The 11,897-nt window shown below is 41.6% G+C and overlaps 1 protein-coding gene across 1 annotated transcript in view; it reads left to right on the forward strand.

The window, feature by feature from the left end:
• The window catches only part of GPR37 (G protein-coupled receptor 37), a gene marked incomplete in the record, with an annotated part of 29,310 nt that overhangs the window by 849 nt on the left and 16,564 nt on the right, over nucleotides 1-11,897 (forward strand). Inside the window, 1 exon segment of the mRNA XM_027772138.1 lies at nucleotides 11-802. Coding sequence (XP_027627939.1) covers nucleotides 11-802 — 792 coding nt within the window.

The raw sequence follows: 11,897 nt of genomic DNA on the forward strand, positions 1-11,897 counted from the left end.
TAAGCAGTAGGCTGCGGTGCGCGCGGCGGCCCCCTGGGACCTCCCGTCCGCCCCGGGCGGTGACCCAGGTGTGGGCAGAGGCGCAGAGGCGTCTGCGGCCGGGCCCTCGGGCCCTCCAGCCAGGCTGTCAGGCGCCTGGAGGTGGAAAGGTGCCCAGGGTCAGGAGCACCCCGGAACTTCGGGAAGAAGAGACCCCATGGCCCTCCAACTCTTCCTTCAGACCTCAGAGGAGGAAGAGAAGAGTCTTAGAGGCACAGGCATTTCCGGGCGCGGCCAGGAGCAGAACGTGAAGACCGATCCCGGTGCCAGCGATCTCTTTTACCGGCCACGGAGAACCGGGAAACTCCAGGGTTCACACCACAAGCTCCTACCCAAGACGGTCAGTGGGTTGTCGGGACACGCAGGGCGGACAGTTGCACCCCCTGGCAGAGCGCTGGCCCAGAATGGGTCCTGGGGTGACGAGGTGCACGAGCGCGGGGGTTCCCGCCGGGGAAACAGCACGAACCGGCGCGTGAGACTGAAGAACCCCTTCTACCCGCTGACCCAGGAGTCCTATGGAGCCTACGCGGTCATGTGCTTGTCGGTGGTGATCTTCGGGACCGGCATCATCGGTAATCTGGCTGTGATGTGCATCGTGTGTCACAACTACTACATGCGGAGCATCTCCAACTCCCTCTTGGCCAACCTGGCCTTCTGGGACTTTCTCATCATCTTTTTCTGTCTTCCGCTCGTCATCTTCCACGAACTGACCAAGAAGTGGCTGCTGGAAGATTTCTCCTGCAAGATCGTGCCCTATATCGAGGTAATGCCTTCCAGGGGGTCTTAAGCTACTGGTTTTACCCATTTGCAGGATTATAGCATCAAAGAACTGCTGGACACAGCTGCGTGGCAGAAGCCCTTTGCACTTCCTTTGGGTCTTTCCTCCGTGTCTCTTTGGAGTCATCTAAGTGCGTATATATAGGTATATAAAAAGAGGCAGCTTTGCTAAATTGCCTTTAAATTTTGTCTACTTAATGTATAGAATGATATGGACTATCAACCTCTCTCTCTCTCTGAATACGGGGATATGTGTATGTCTGATCTGGCACCTCTCAGAGACTTTAAGTTGAAATAAACGGCCAGCACACAGCAAGAAAAAAATAGGTATGTTAGCATTTATCTACTAGAGAGCTACTACTTCAAAGTGACCACCCCCCAACGAATTATTGCATTTTCTTAAATACCAACGTTGGAGTAATATCTTAAGTTTTTTTAAAAAAGGAAAATCTTTCTGTGTCATTTGGCTTCATGAGGTATTAATAACCTCTCAAATTAATTTAAGTATCTGGCTGACTTCCATGTGATTCCATTTAAATTCCTATGTCATTTTTTTTTCCTTTGCCATAGGGGCATGGGTTTGCCAGACAGAGAGAGAAAGAAAGAGATAGAGAGAGAGAGAGAGAGAGAAATCATGCCCATCCCAGGGAGAATGGCTACGCCACAATCTCTTCTTCTACATTTTTTTTGTGGGATTCTGGGCATGCTCACGCATGTGCCCTGTGTGATTTTCAAGGTCTGGGATTTGAACTAGTCTGGGGCTTGAACCATGAGTTGGCCATGCGGCATTGGTATCCAACACCTTATCCTCTATACCATTTGCTGTCCCTTATGCCATTTTGTGTGTTTCTCTTTTCTCCTTCTTGATTTCTTAACAATTTTTATTTATTTTTGAAGAATTTAAGTGAAAGTAATATTTTTGGCTACCATGGCATAGACTTTTTAACATTCTCAGGTATGTGGTACATATTTGTCATTCGTTGTAAGTAGAAAGGATTTGTTATTTTAAGAGACTGACTCTAAGACCAAAAACTTTCTTAAGAGGAAGGAGGCATATAATGGGTTCCAAACTTGAGAAACAAAAAATCATTTTGAGTAAAATTTTACTGCTTCAACTTAGAGCTTGTGTCCTGAACGATTATTGTGGTAGCTGGAATTTGCTCTTTAAATGGTCTCTCTTTAAACACCAGCTCTTGGAAGGGGCCCAAGTGTTTGGCTGCCAGTTGTGTTTTTAGCCAGCTGGCCCTTAATTTTCCCCATTCAGACTGTCCATTTCATTTATGGAAGCAGACGAAAGGAAACTGTAAATATTCCAGAGCCCCTGATCCTGTCTGGCACCAGGGCCAATGACGCTATGTTCAAACATTGCTCCAAGGCCTAAAGCTAGAGGATAAGTAAACAAAAAACAGTACCTACTTAGAGCAAGGCAAGAGACAGTAAATAAGGCCCTCTGTCATACTGACAGGGATCAGATGCAGAATCATTCCATGCCTGCTGAATCAGCTGTTGCTGCTTTACCAGGATCCAGGATTTCTCATGTTGCCCAGCTCCAAGTATTTCTGAATCACTGAACTTATTTGGTGGACAGTTCATTTTTGAATTGTGCGGGTGACAGTTATGTCAGAAAATGCATCTATCAATTGCCTTTTCAAGGTCAATTTCAATGTAAGATTTCTGTTCATTTGAATAATGCAGAAGAAATCGACTTATGCAAGAAAGAGCCAAAAAAGTAAACCATAAAATGAACAGAAGTATTCCACAGCAGAGAACTAGATTGGTTTGTCTCGCTGGAAGTGTACTGGACATGCAGAAACTTACATATTAGAGGGAAACACTAGCAAGAACACAAAAAGAAAAATAATGACCAAAGTTCTTGAAAGGAAACTTTAAAAGATAAAAAACATTGTTGGATTCACGAAAGAATTTGAAAACTTTGGTTAGCTTGATGAGATCTAAAAGTTTTGAACAATGATGTCTATTATGTATATGTTTTAATATTCTTTCTAGTTCTGAGAATTTTTCAAATACATATAATACTCCAAAGTGAATAGTACGTATTTCACTCCTCAGTTTAATTTTCTCCTCTTTAAGAATAGTTTGTTTTAACCTTTTTTTTTAATGTTGTCTGGAATCTCTCTGTCTCTCTTTTTAATTACTGGAAGGTGCCTGCACTCACCAGGGAGATTGGAAGAGTAGTCATGCCACAATCCGTTGTCCTCCAGGTCTCCCTCCTCTCAGGAGTCTGAGCAGGGAGGCGCATGTGCCCAGCATGTTTTTCAAACTGCTGGGGGTAGATTTGATGCCTGGTCAGCTGTGGGGCATTCAGCTGTCCTAACCGCTATGAACTGACTGGCCCACCATTTCTTCAGTTATTGGTACCATGCTTTATTTTTCCTAAAGAAGCAAAGGCTACACAAAAAAGTTCACTCATATTTTCCTTGAAAAATTAGGTTGTAGTTTGTACATACTTTCAAAAACTGTATCGTCTACTGTAGAGGTGTACAATTGAATATAAATAACAAATCATAACATATAATACTGGTTTTTACCATTAAAGTAGTGAACATCATTTTTCTTTTTCTTTGTTTTTGGAGAGGTTTTTGCTATAAGGCATGTATGCTTGCCAGAAAGACAGAGAGACAGAAAGTGAGAAATCACCCCCCAGGGAGGTTGGCCACACCACAATCCCTTCTCCTCCATTCTCCTCTCAAGATCTTGGGCATGCAAGCACATGCGCCTGGTGTGAGTTTAAGCCACTGGTTCCGGGACTTGAACCGCGGTCAACTACATGGGAGTCCAGTGACATAGCCATTACACCAACTGCTGGTCCCCCAAAATTTTAATATGTAGTGTTTCTATTTTTCTACCTAATCCTTATTTCTCTGAAATGATTTTATAATGTTTTAGCAAGCTTTGTAAAAATAATCATTGAACAGGACCAGCAGTTGGCATAACAGTTATATCTCTGGACTCCCATGTAGTTGACCGTGGCTTGAGTCCTGGAAGCTTAAAAGTCATGCTGGGCACGTGTGTGTGCATTTCCCAAATCCTAAGAGGAGAATGGAGGAGAAGGGATTGCTGCATGGCCAACCCCGCTGAGAAGAAGTTTCTCACTTTCTCTCTGTCTCTCTCTGATTTTCCAACAAGTGCACCTACGTGCCCTATAGCAAAAATCACTCTAAATTTTTTTTCAAAAACAAAATTATGGAACTATAGTATTAGCTTCATAATTCTTGATTATTGAAAATAACCAAAATCCAAATGTTTAAGCAAAACATTTCTGCCTCCAGGGGGCACTGGTATTTTTACAGAAGTAAGAGATTTAGTGCCTGCCCCACATTGGGTTCTTACAAACACAGATCCCAAGAAGGAGATTTAATGAGGCACGGTGTTTACTATGGGATGCTCTCAAGTTCAGCACCTATTAGGGAGTGAAGGATAGAGAACTAGGCCAAAGGAGAGGTTGAGCTGTGATGCAATTGCTACTAAGTCTCAGCGGACACCCCGGGGAGCTCTAGGCTATGACAGTCATGCAAAGATGTCCTGGGCAAGAAGCCCTGGCCCTTTGTACCTTTCAATGGACTAGTCATTGGATGCAGGCTGCTCCCAGCAATGGGACTCCCAGCCTTGAGTTGGGTGGATCTCTTTGGTCTGGAATAATTCCTAGAGAGAGATGTAGTTAAGAGTTGTGAATCGCCAATGATCCCAACAGGTGGATAAATCAATGCTTCATTCTTAAAGAATTTTGGGAGGGAGCAGATTGGACAGAGACGACAGTATCCACTACAGTAGCTTTTGAATAGTATTGTTAAATTAGATATAGATAACATTCTAATTCCATTTAACCAACTCATTTAAAAGATGAGGGACCAGCAGATGTCATAATGGTCATGTCACTGGACTCTCAAAGGCTGACCACAGTTTGAATCCTGGACCTGGTGTCTTGAGTCTCATGCCAGCTGCATGTGCCTACATGCCCAAGATTCTGAGAGGAGACTGGAGGAGAAGAAATTATGGAGTGGTCATCCCCCCAAGAGGTGATTTCTTGCTTTCTGTCTCTCTGTCTTTGTAGTGAGCGCACATAGTCTACAGCAAAGATCTCTAACAAGACAAAACAAAACAGAACACAAAACTCACGTTGGCTGTGTGTTGCCTGTGTGCTCAAAATCCCAAGAGGAGAGTGGAGAAGAAGGGACTGTGGTGTGGCCATCTCCCCCGGGGAGGTGATTTCTTGCTTTCTTTCTCTCTGGCAAGCACATACACCCTATAGCAAAAATGTCTCACAAAACAAAACAAAACACAAAACTCGCATTGGATGTGTGTTGTGTGTGTGCCCCAAATCCCAAGAAGAGAGTGGAGGAGAAGGTATGATGGTGTGGCCACCACCCCAGGGAGGTGATTTCTCATTTTTTGTCTCTCTGTCTCTCTTTGTCTCTGCAGTGAGCATACTCGCCCTATAGTAAAAATCTCTTTAAATAAAATAAAATATATTAAAAAATAAAATAAGAAACATGAGTGCAGAGGAGGAAACTGAGTAGCCTAAGCATACAATATTCCCCCTTATATGCAGTTCAGTTTGCTTTCCAAGGTTTCAGTTACTCCTGGTCAACCATGCTCTGAAAATATTAAATAGAAAATTCAAGAAACACACAATTCGTAAGTTTTAAATTGCATACCATTCTGGGTGGTGAGATGAAAACTTATGCTATGCCACATGGTCACACTTCGAACATGAAATTTGTCCTGTGTATCCATGCTGTATATACTACCAACCCATTAGTCACGTGGTAGCTCTCTCAGTTACCAGATCAATTGGTATGGCAGTGCTTCCATTTAAGTAACTCTTGTTTATAAATTAGGTTAATTAATACCTTAAATTTTAACATAAGTATGTGTATAAGAAAAAGCATAGTACAATGTATTGGGTTGTCTGGAAAATCATGACACATTTTTGCATAGTAAAATAGAAAAATAGGGACCAGCAGTTGGCGTAATGGCTATGTCGCTGGACTCCCTTGTAGTCGACCTCGGTTCAAGTCCTGAACCTGTTGGCTTAAACTCACGCCAAGTGTGTGTGCTTGCGTGCCCAAGATCCCGAGAGGAGAATGGAGGAGAACGGATTGTGGCATGGCCATCCCCCCGCCTGGGGGGTGATTTCTCGCTTTCCATCCCTCTGGTGAGCACATATGCCCTATAGCAAAAACCTTCCAAACAAACAAACATTCAAACAAAAACCAAAACTATGTCACATTTTCCCAAAAACCTAAATATGTAGGGTTTGACCCTCTCTCTGGTTTCAGGAATCTACCAGAGATCTTAGATGTAAGCTGCTTCCTGGATTGGGCACAACCTTGAGTTAGGTGAGTTAGGTGGATCTCTTCTCTGGAGTAATTCCTAGAAAGAGATGTAGTAAGGGTTTTAAATCAATAATAATCCCAGCAGGTGATAAATCAATGCTTCACTCTTAAAGAACTTTGGGAGGGAGCAAGTTGGATAAGGAGGGACCGGCAGATGGCGTAATGGTTGTGTCACTCGACCCTATGTAGTGGACTGTGGTTCAAGTCTCAGACCTAGCAGCTTAAAAGTCATGCCAGGTGCATGTGTGTATGTGCATGAGATCCTGAGAAGAGAATGGAGGAGAAGTAATTGCAGCATGGCCATATCCCGGGTGTGAGGGGATGATTTCTCCCTTTCTGTCTCTCTGCCTCTGTCTCTCCAGAAAGCGCACATGCCCTATAGCAAAAAAATTCTCTCTAAAAAAAATAAAATGAAAAGGAGGGATGTCTGGACATACCTAGTCTAGGGCAAGCAGATCCTTAGTCTCAAGTCTCAATGCTTTATGGTGACATTTGTGACTAGACAAATATCTAAGGCAAAATTTGTATCTAGTGAGTGTGTGTGTGTTTTCTTTCTTATCCTTGACATGTTTTAAAAAGTATATTTACATCTATTAGACAGAAAAAAATAATAAACACATCATTTGTTATATGATGAAATTAATATATACTTTTTTCTGTTAAGTTTCACCTTGTTTCTCATAAACTGGCAGTAAGTTCCACAGTTGGTAGCTGTTTCATTTTTTTAATTACAATAATTTGAACTGATTATATTTTTAATTTGCCAAACATGATTAAGAAGGAGATTTAATGAGGCACGGTGTTTACTATGGGATGCTCTCAAGTTCAGCACCTATTAGGGAGTGAAGGATAGAGAACTAGGCCAAAGGAGAGGTTGAGCTGTGATGCAATTGCTACTAAGTCTCAGCGGACACCCCGGGGAGCTCTAGGCTATGACAGTCATGCAAAGATGTCCTGGGCAAGAAGCCCTGGCCCTTTGTACCTTTCAATGGACTAGTCATTGGATGCAGGCTGCTCCCAGCAATGGGACTCCCAGCCTTGAGTTGGGTGGATCTCTTTGGTCTGGAATAATTCCTAGAGAGAGATGTAGTTAAGAGTTGTGAATCGCCAATGATCCCAACAGGTGGATAAATCAATGCTTCATTCTTAAAGAATTTTGGGAGGGAGCAGATTGGACAGAGACGACAGTATCCACTACAGTAGCTTTTGAATAGTATTGTTAAATTAGATATAGATAACATTCTAATTCCATTTAACCAACTCATTTAAAAGATGAGGGACCAGCAGATGTCATAATGGTCATGTCACTGGACTCTCAAAGGCTGACCACAGTTTGAATCCTGGACCTGGTGTCTTGAGTCTCATGCCAGCTGCATGTGCCTACATGCCCAAGATTCTGAGAGGAGACTGGAGGAGAAGAAATTATGGAGTGGTCATCCCCCCAAGAGGTGATTTCTTGCTTTCTGTCTCTCTGTCTTTGTAGTGAGCGCACATAGTCTACAGCAAAGATCTCTAACAAGACAAAACAAAACAGAACACAAAACTCACGTTGGCTGTGTGTTGCCTGTGTGCTCAAAATCCCAAGAGGAGAGTGGAGAAGAAGGGACTGTGGTGTGGCCATCTCCCCCGGGGAGGTGATTTCTTGCTTTCTTTCTCTCTGGCAAGCACATACACCCTATAGCAAAAATGTCTCACAAAACAAAACAAAACACAAAACTCGCATTGGATGTGTGTTGTGTGTGTGCCCCAAATCCCAAGAAGAGAGTGGAGGAGAAGGTATGATGGTGTGGCCACCACCCCAGGGAGGTGATTTCTCATTTTTTGTCTCTCTGTCTCTCTTTGTCTCTGCAGTGAGCATACTCGCCCTATAGTAAAAATCTCTTTAAATAAAATAAAATATATTAAAAAATAAAATAAGAAACATGAGTGCAGAGGAGGAAACTGAGTAGCCTAAGCATACAATATTCCCCCTTATATGCAGTTCAGTTTGCTTTCCAAGGTTTCAGTTACTCCTGGTCAACCATGCTCTGAAAATATTAAATAGAAAATTCAAGAAACACACAATTCGTAAGTTTTAAATTGCATACCATTCTGGGTGGTGAGATGAAAACTTATGCTATGCCACATGGTCACACTTCGAACATGAAATTTGTCCTGTGTATCCATGCTGTATATACTACCAACCCATTAGTCACGTGGTAGCTCTCTCAGTTACCAGATCAATTGGTATGGCAGTGCTTCCATTTAAGTAACTCTTGTTTATAAATTAGGTTAATTAATACCTTAAATTTTAACATAAGTATGTGTATAAGAAAAAGCATAGTACAATGTATTGGGTTGTCTGGAAAATCATGACACATTTTTGCATAGTAAAATAGAAAAATAGGGACCAGCAGTTGGCGTAATGGCTATGTCGCTGGACTCCCTTGTAGTCGACCTCGGTTCAAGTCCTGAACCTGTTGGCTTAAACTCACGCCAAGTGTGTGTGCTTGCGTGCCCAAGATCCCGAGAGGAGAATGGAGGAGAACGGATTGTGGCATGGCCATCCCCCCGCCTGGGGGGTGATTTCTCGCTTTCCATCCCTCTGGTGAGCACATATGCCCTATAGCAAAAACCTTCCAAACAAACAAACATTCAAACAAAAACCAAAACTATGTCACATTTTCCCAAAAACCTAAATATGTAGGGTTTGACCCTCTCTCTGGTTTCAGGAATCTACCAGAGATCTTAGATGTAAGCTGCTTCCTGGATTGGGCACAACCTTGAGTTAGGTGAGTTAGGTGGATCTCTTCTCTGGAGTAATTCCTAGAAAGAGATGTAGTAAGGGTTTTAAATCAATAATAATCCCAGCAGGTGATAAATCAATGCTTCACTCTTAAAGAACTTTGGGAGGGAGCAAGTTGGATAAGGAGGGACCGGCAGATGGCGTAATGGTTGTGTCACTCGACCCTATGTAGTGGACTGTGGTTCAAGTCTCAGACCTAGCAGCTTAAAAGTCATGCCAGGTGCATGTGTGTATGTGCATGAGATCCTGAGAAGAGAATGGAGGAGAAGTAATTGCAGCATGGCCATATCCCGGGTGTGAGGGGATGATTTCTCCCTTTCTGTCTCTCTGCCTCTGTCTCTCCAGAAAGCGCACATGCCCTATAGCAAAAAAATTCTCTCTAAAAAAAATAAAATGAAAAGGAGGGATGTCTGGACATACCTAGTCTAGGGCAAGCAGATCCTTAGTCTCAAGTCTCAATGCTTTATGGTGACATTTGTGACTAGACAAATATCTAAGGCAAAATTTGTATCTAGTGAGTGTGTGTGTGTTTTCTTTCTTATCCTTGACATGTTTTAAAAAGTATATTTACATCTATTAGACAGAAAAAAATAATAAACACATCATTTGTTATATGATGAAATTAATATATACTTTTTTCTGTTAAGTTTCACCTTGTTTCTCATAAACTGGCAGTAAGTTCCACAGTTGGTAGCTGTTTCATTTTTTTAATTACAATAATTTGAACTGATTATATTTTTAATTTGCCAAACATGATTATTTTGATGTTCCAATAAGGTTATTTAAGTAACATTTTATGTTCTTAAAAATCACAATGTAAGTTAGAGTGATGACAGCCATTACACATGTATTCCATTTGTTCAAACTTTCTCCAACTCTTCCCCTCCCCGCCATTATCCTTTTTGATCTCAAGACTTCTAAAAATTATTTGACCTTTTGTCTCCTTTTATATTTCTAGATTTTTGTCTTTTGTTCAGTTTTTACTTTTTATATTTATTTGTTAGTTCTTCCTTTTTGAAAAAGTTAGACACTGTCACTGATTTATGATGGTGGACTTATCATTTTTCTAGTATAAGAGGTCTTCAAAACATTCATGGAAAATATGTTATGGAAAAACTATACATAACTTCAAAATTATGCACCAAAATAAACTTATACTTTATTTTCATTTTCAATGACCTTTTTGAAGTTCCCTTATAATGTGGTTAGCCTTTTAAAAATTCTTAGTAATTTCTTTTGAGAGAGAGAGAGAGAGAGAGCAAGAGAGAGATAAGCATTCTTAACAGGATTTCATGCCACAACTCTCTTCCCCCCATTCCCTCAACCTTCCCAGCCAGCCGACATCTGAGCACACATGTGCTCAGATGTACCCACTATTTACACACTAACCCGGGAATCTTCATATGATCTTCCATATAGTTTGCTTCATTTTAGAATGTTTCACTGCTACAGTACCACCACATTTTAAAGTTTACTTCTAAGTTAATTTTAAATTTTATACACAATGGATTATTACTGAATTTTAACATTTTTATCTCCCATCTTCTCCTTCGCTCTCTTTCTTTCTTTAAAAATTTCTCTTTTCCTACTGGAGGATAAAAGCTTGGATATAATGAAATTTTTTTTTTTTTTTGAAGACGTTTTTGCTATAGGGTGCATGCGCTCGCCAGACAGACAGAGAGAGACAGAGAGACAGAAAGCGAGAAATCACACCCCCCCCAGGGGGGATGGCCACGCCGCAATCCCTTCTCGTCCATTCTCCTCTCGGGATCTTGGGAACACACGCACACACGCCTGGCATGAGTTTTAAGCCACTGGGTCCGGGACGTGAACTGCGGTCGACTACATGGGAATCCAGCAACATAGTCTTTAGGCCAACTGCTGGTCCCTGAAGGGTATAATGGAATTTTGAAGAGAGTGGTTTGTGTAGAAGAGTAGGAGACATTTCTTGAGCAGAAACTATAGGCTCTGCAATTTACGTTCAACTCTTCATTGTATTTCAAGGCATTGGCTTAAAGCTTGAGTATACTACGCAACTTCCAAGAGCTCTGACTAGAAAAGAAGTTTTGCGATGTTTATTACTACAAGTAGGAATATGCTGGCAAATGATGACTTTTCATTTTGATTCTATGATTATGTTATCTTTGCGGCCTAGTAATAAATCTCATAAAGACCGAAAGCAAAGGGAATGGTAAGAAAAGGGGAATAGAAGAGAAGGGAATGTGACTGAATGGTGGCTGTCCTCAAAAACACATCATTTTAAACTGGTTTATCACATAATCCACAATAACGAAAAGCCACACTCCAAGCAATAATTGAATGTGCAGACCGAGTGCATGTGTGTTGAATATGTAGGTCTGGATGTGGATTGCAGTAGGAAAGTGGTGGAGAAGTTCTGTACCATACTATTCAAAGATCTAACAGATGCTTAAAGGCAAATAATTCAGGCATTGACTATGGGAGCTGGGACAGTTCTTTATTCATCACGTCTTGGAAACCAGTCAGAGTCAGTGTATCATCTGACCCATATTTAGTACCAATATTTGTTTGGACATGAACTGGGGGTTTCAAATGATCTAGACTCCTTTTCAGTTTCAAGAATACTCACCTTTAGGATGTGTGGCAGGGCTGAATTCTTCAAATAGTTTAAAAATAATCCTAGACTTAATAGTACTTTTATTTTACTGGGATATAAGATTTCTGCTTGGAGGTGAAGGGTCAGAAGAGGGAATGCGTGTCAGCAGGGCTTCTGATCCAGGGATGATTTATGGCAGGGGGCGGGGGGTTTCTGATGAGCAGAGTCAGCTTCTTCAATGGCTTTCAAAATACCGATTTTAAACTGAGTGAAACAAATGGCTTTTCATTGCTTTAGATCATGGTTAGCACTGACAAGTAAGAAAGGAAGGGTACTAGAGACCAAGGATGACATTGCCATGCAG

The sequence above is a fragment of the Tupaia chinensis genome, unplaced genomic scaffold, assembly GCF_000334495.1.
Source record: "Tupaia chinensis unplaced genomic scaffold, TupChi_1.0 Scaffold000257_1, whole genome shotgun sequence".
NCBI classification, from domain to species: Eukaryota; Metazoa; Chordata; class Mammalia; order Scandentia; family Tupaiidae; genus Tupaia; species Tupaia belangeri.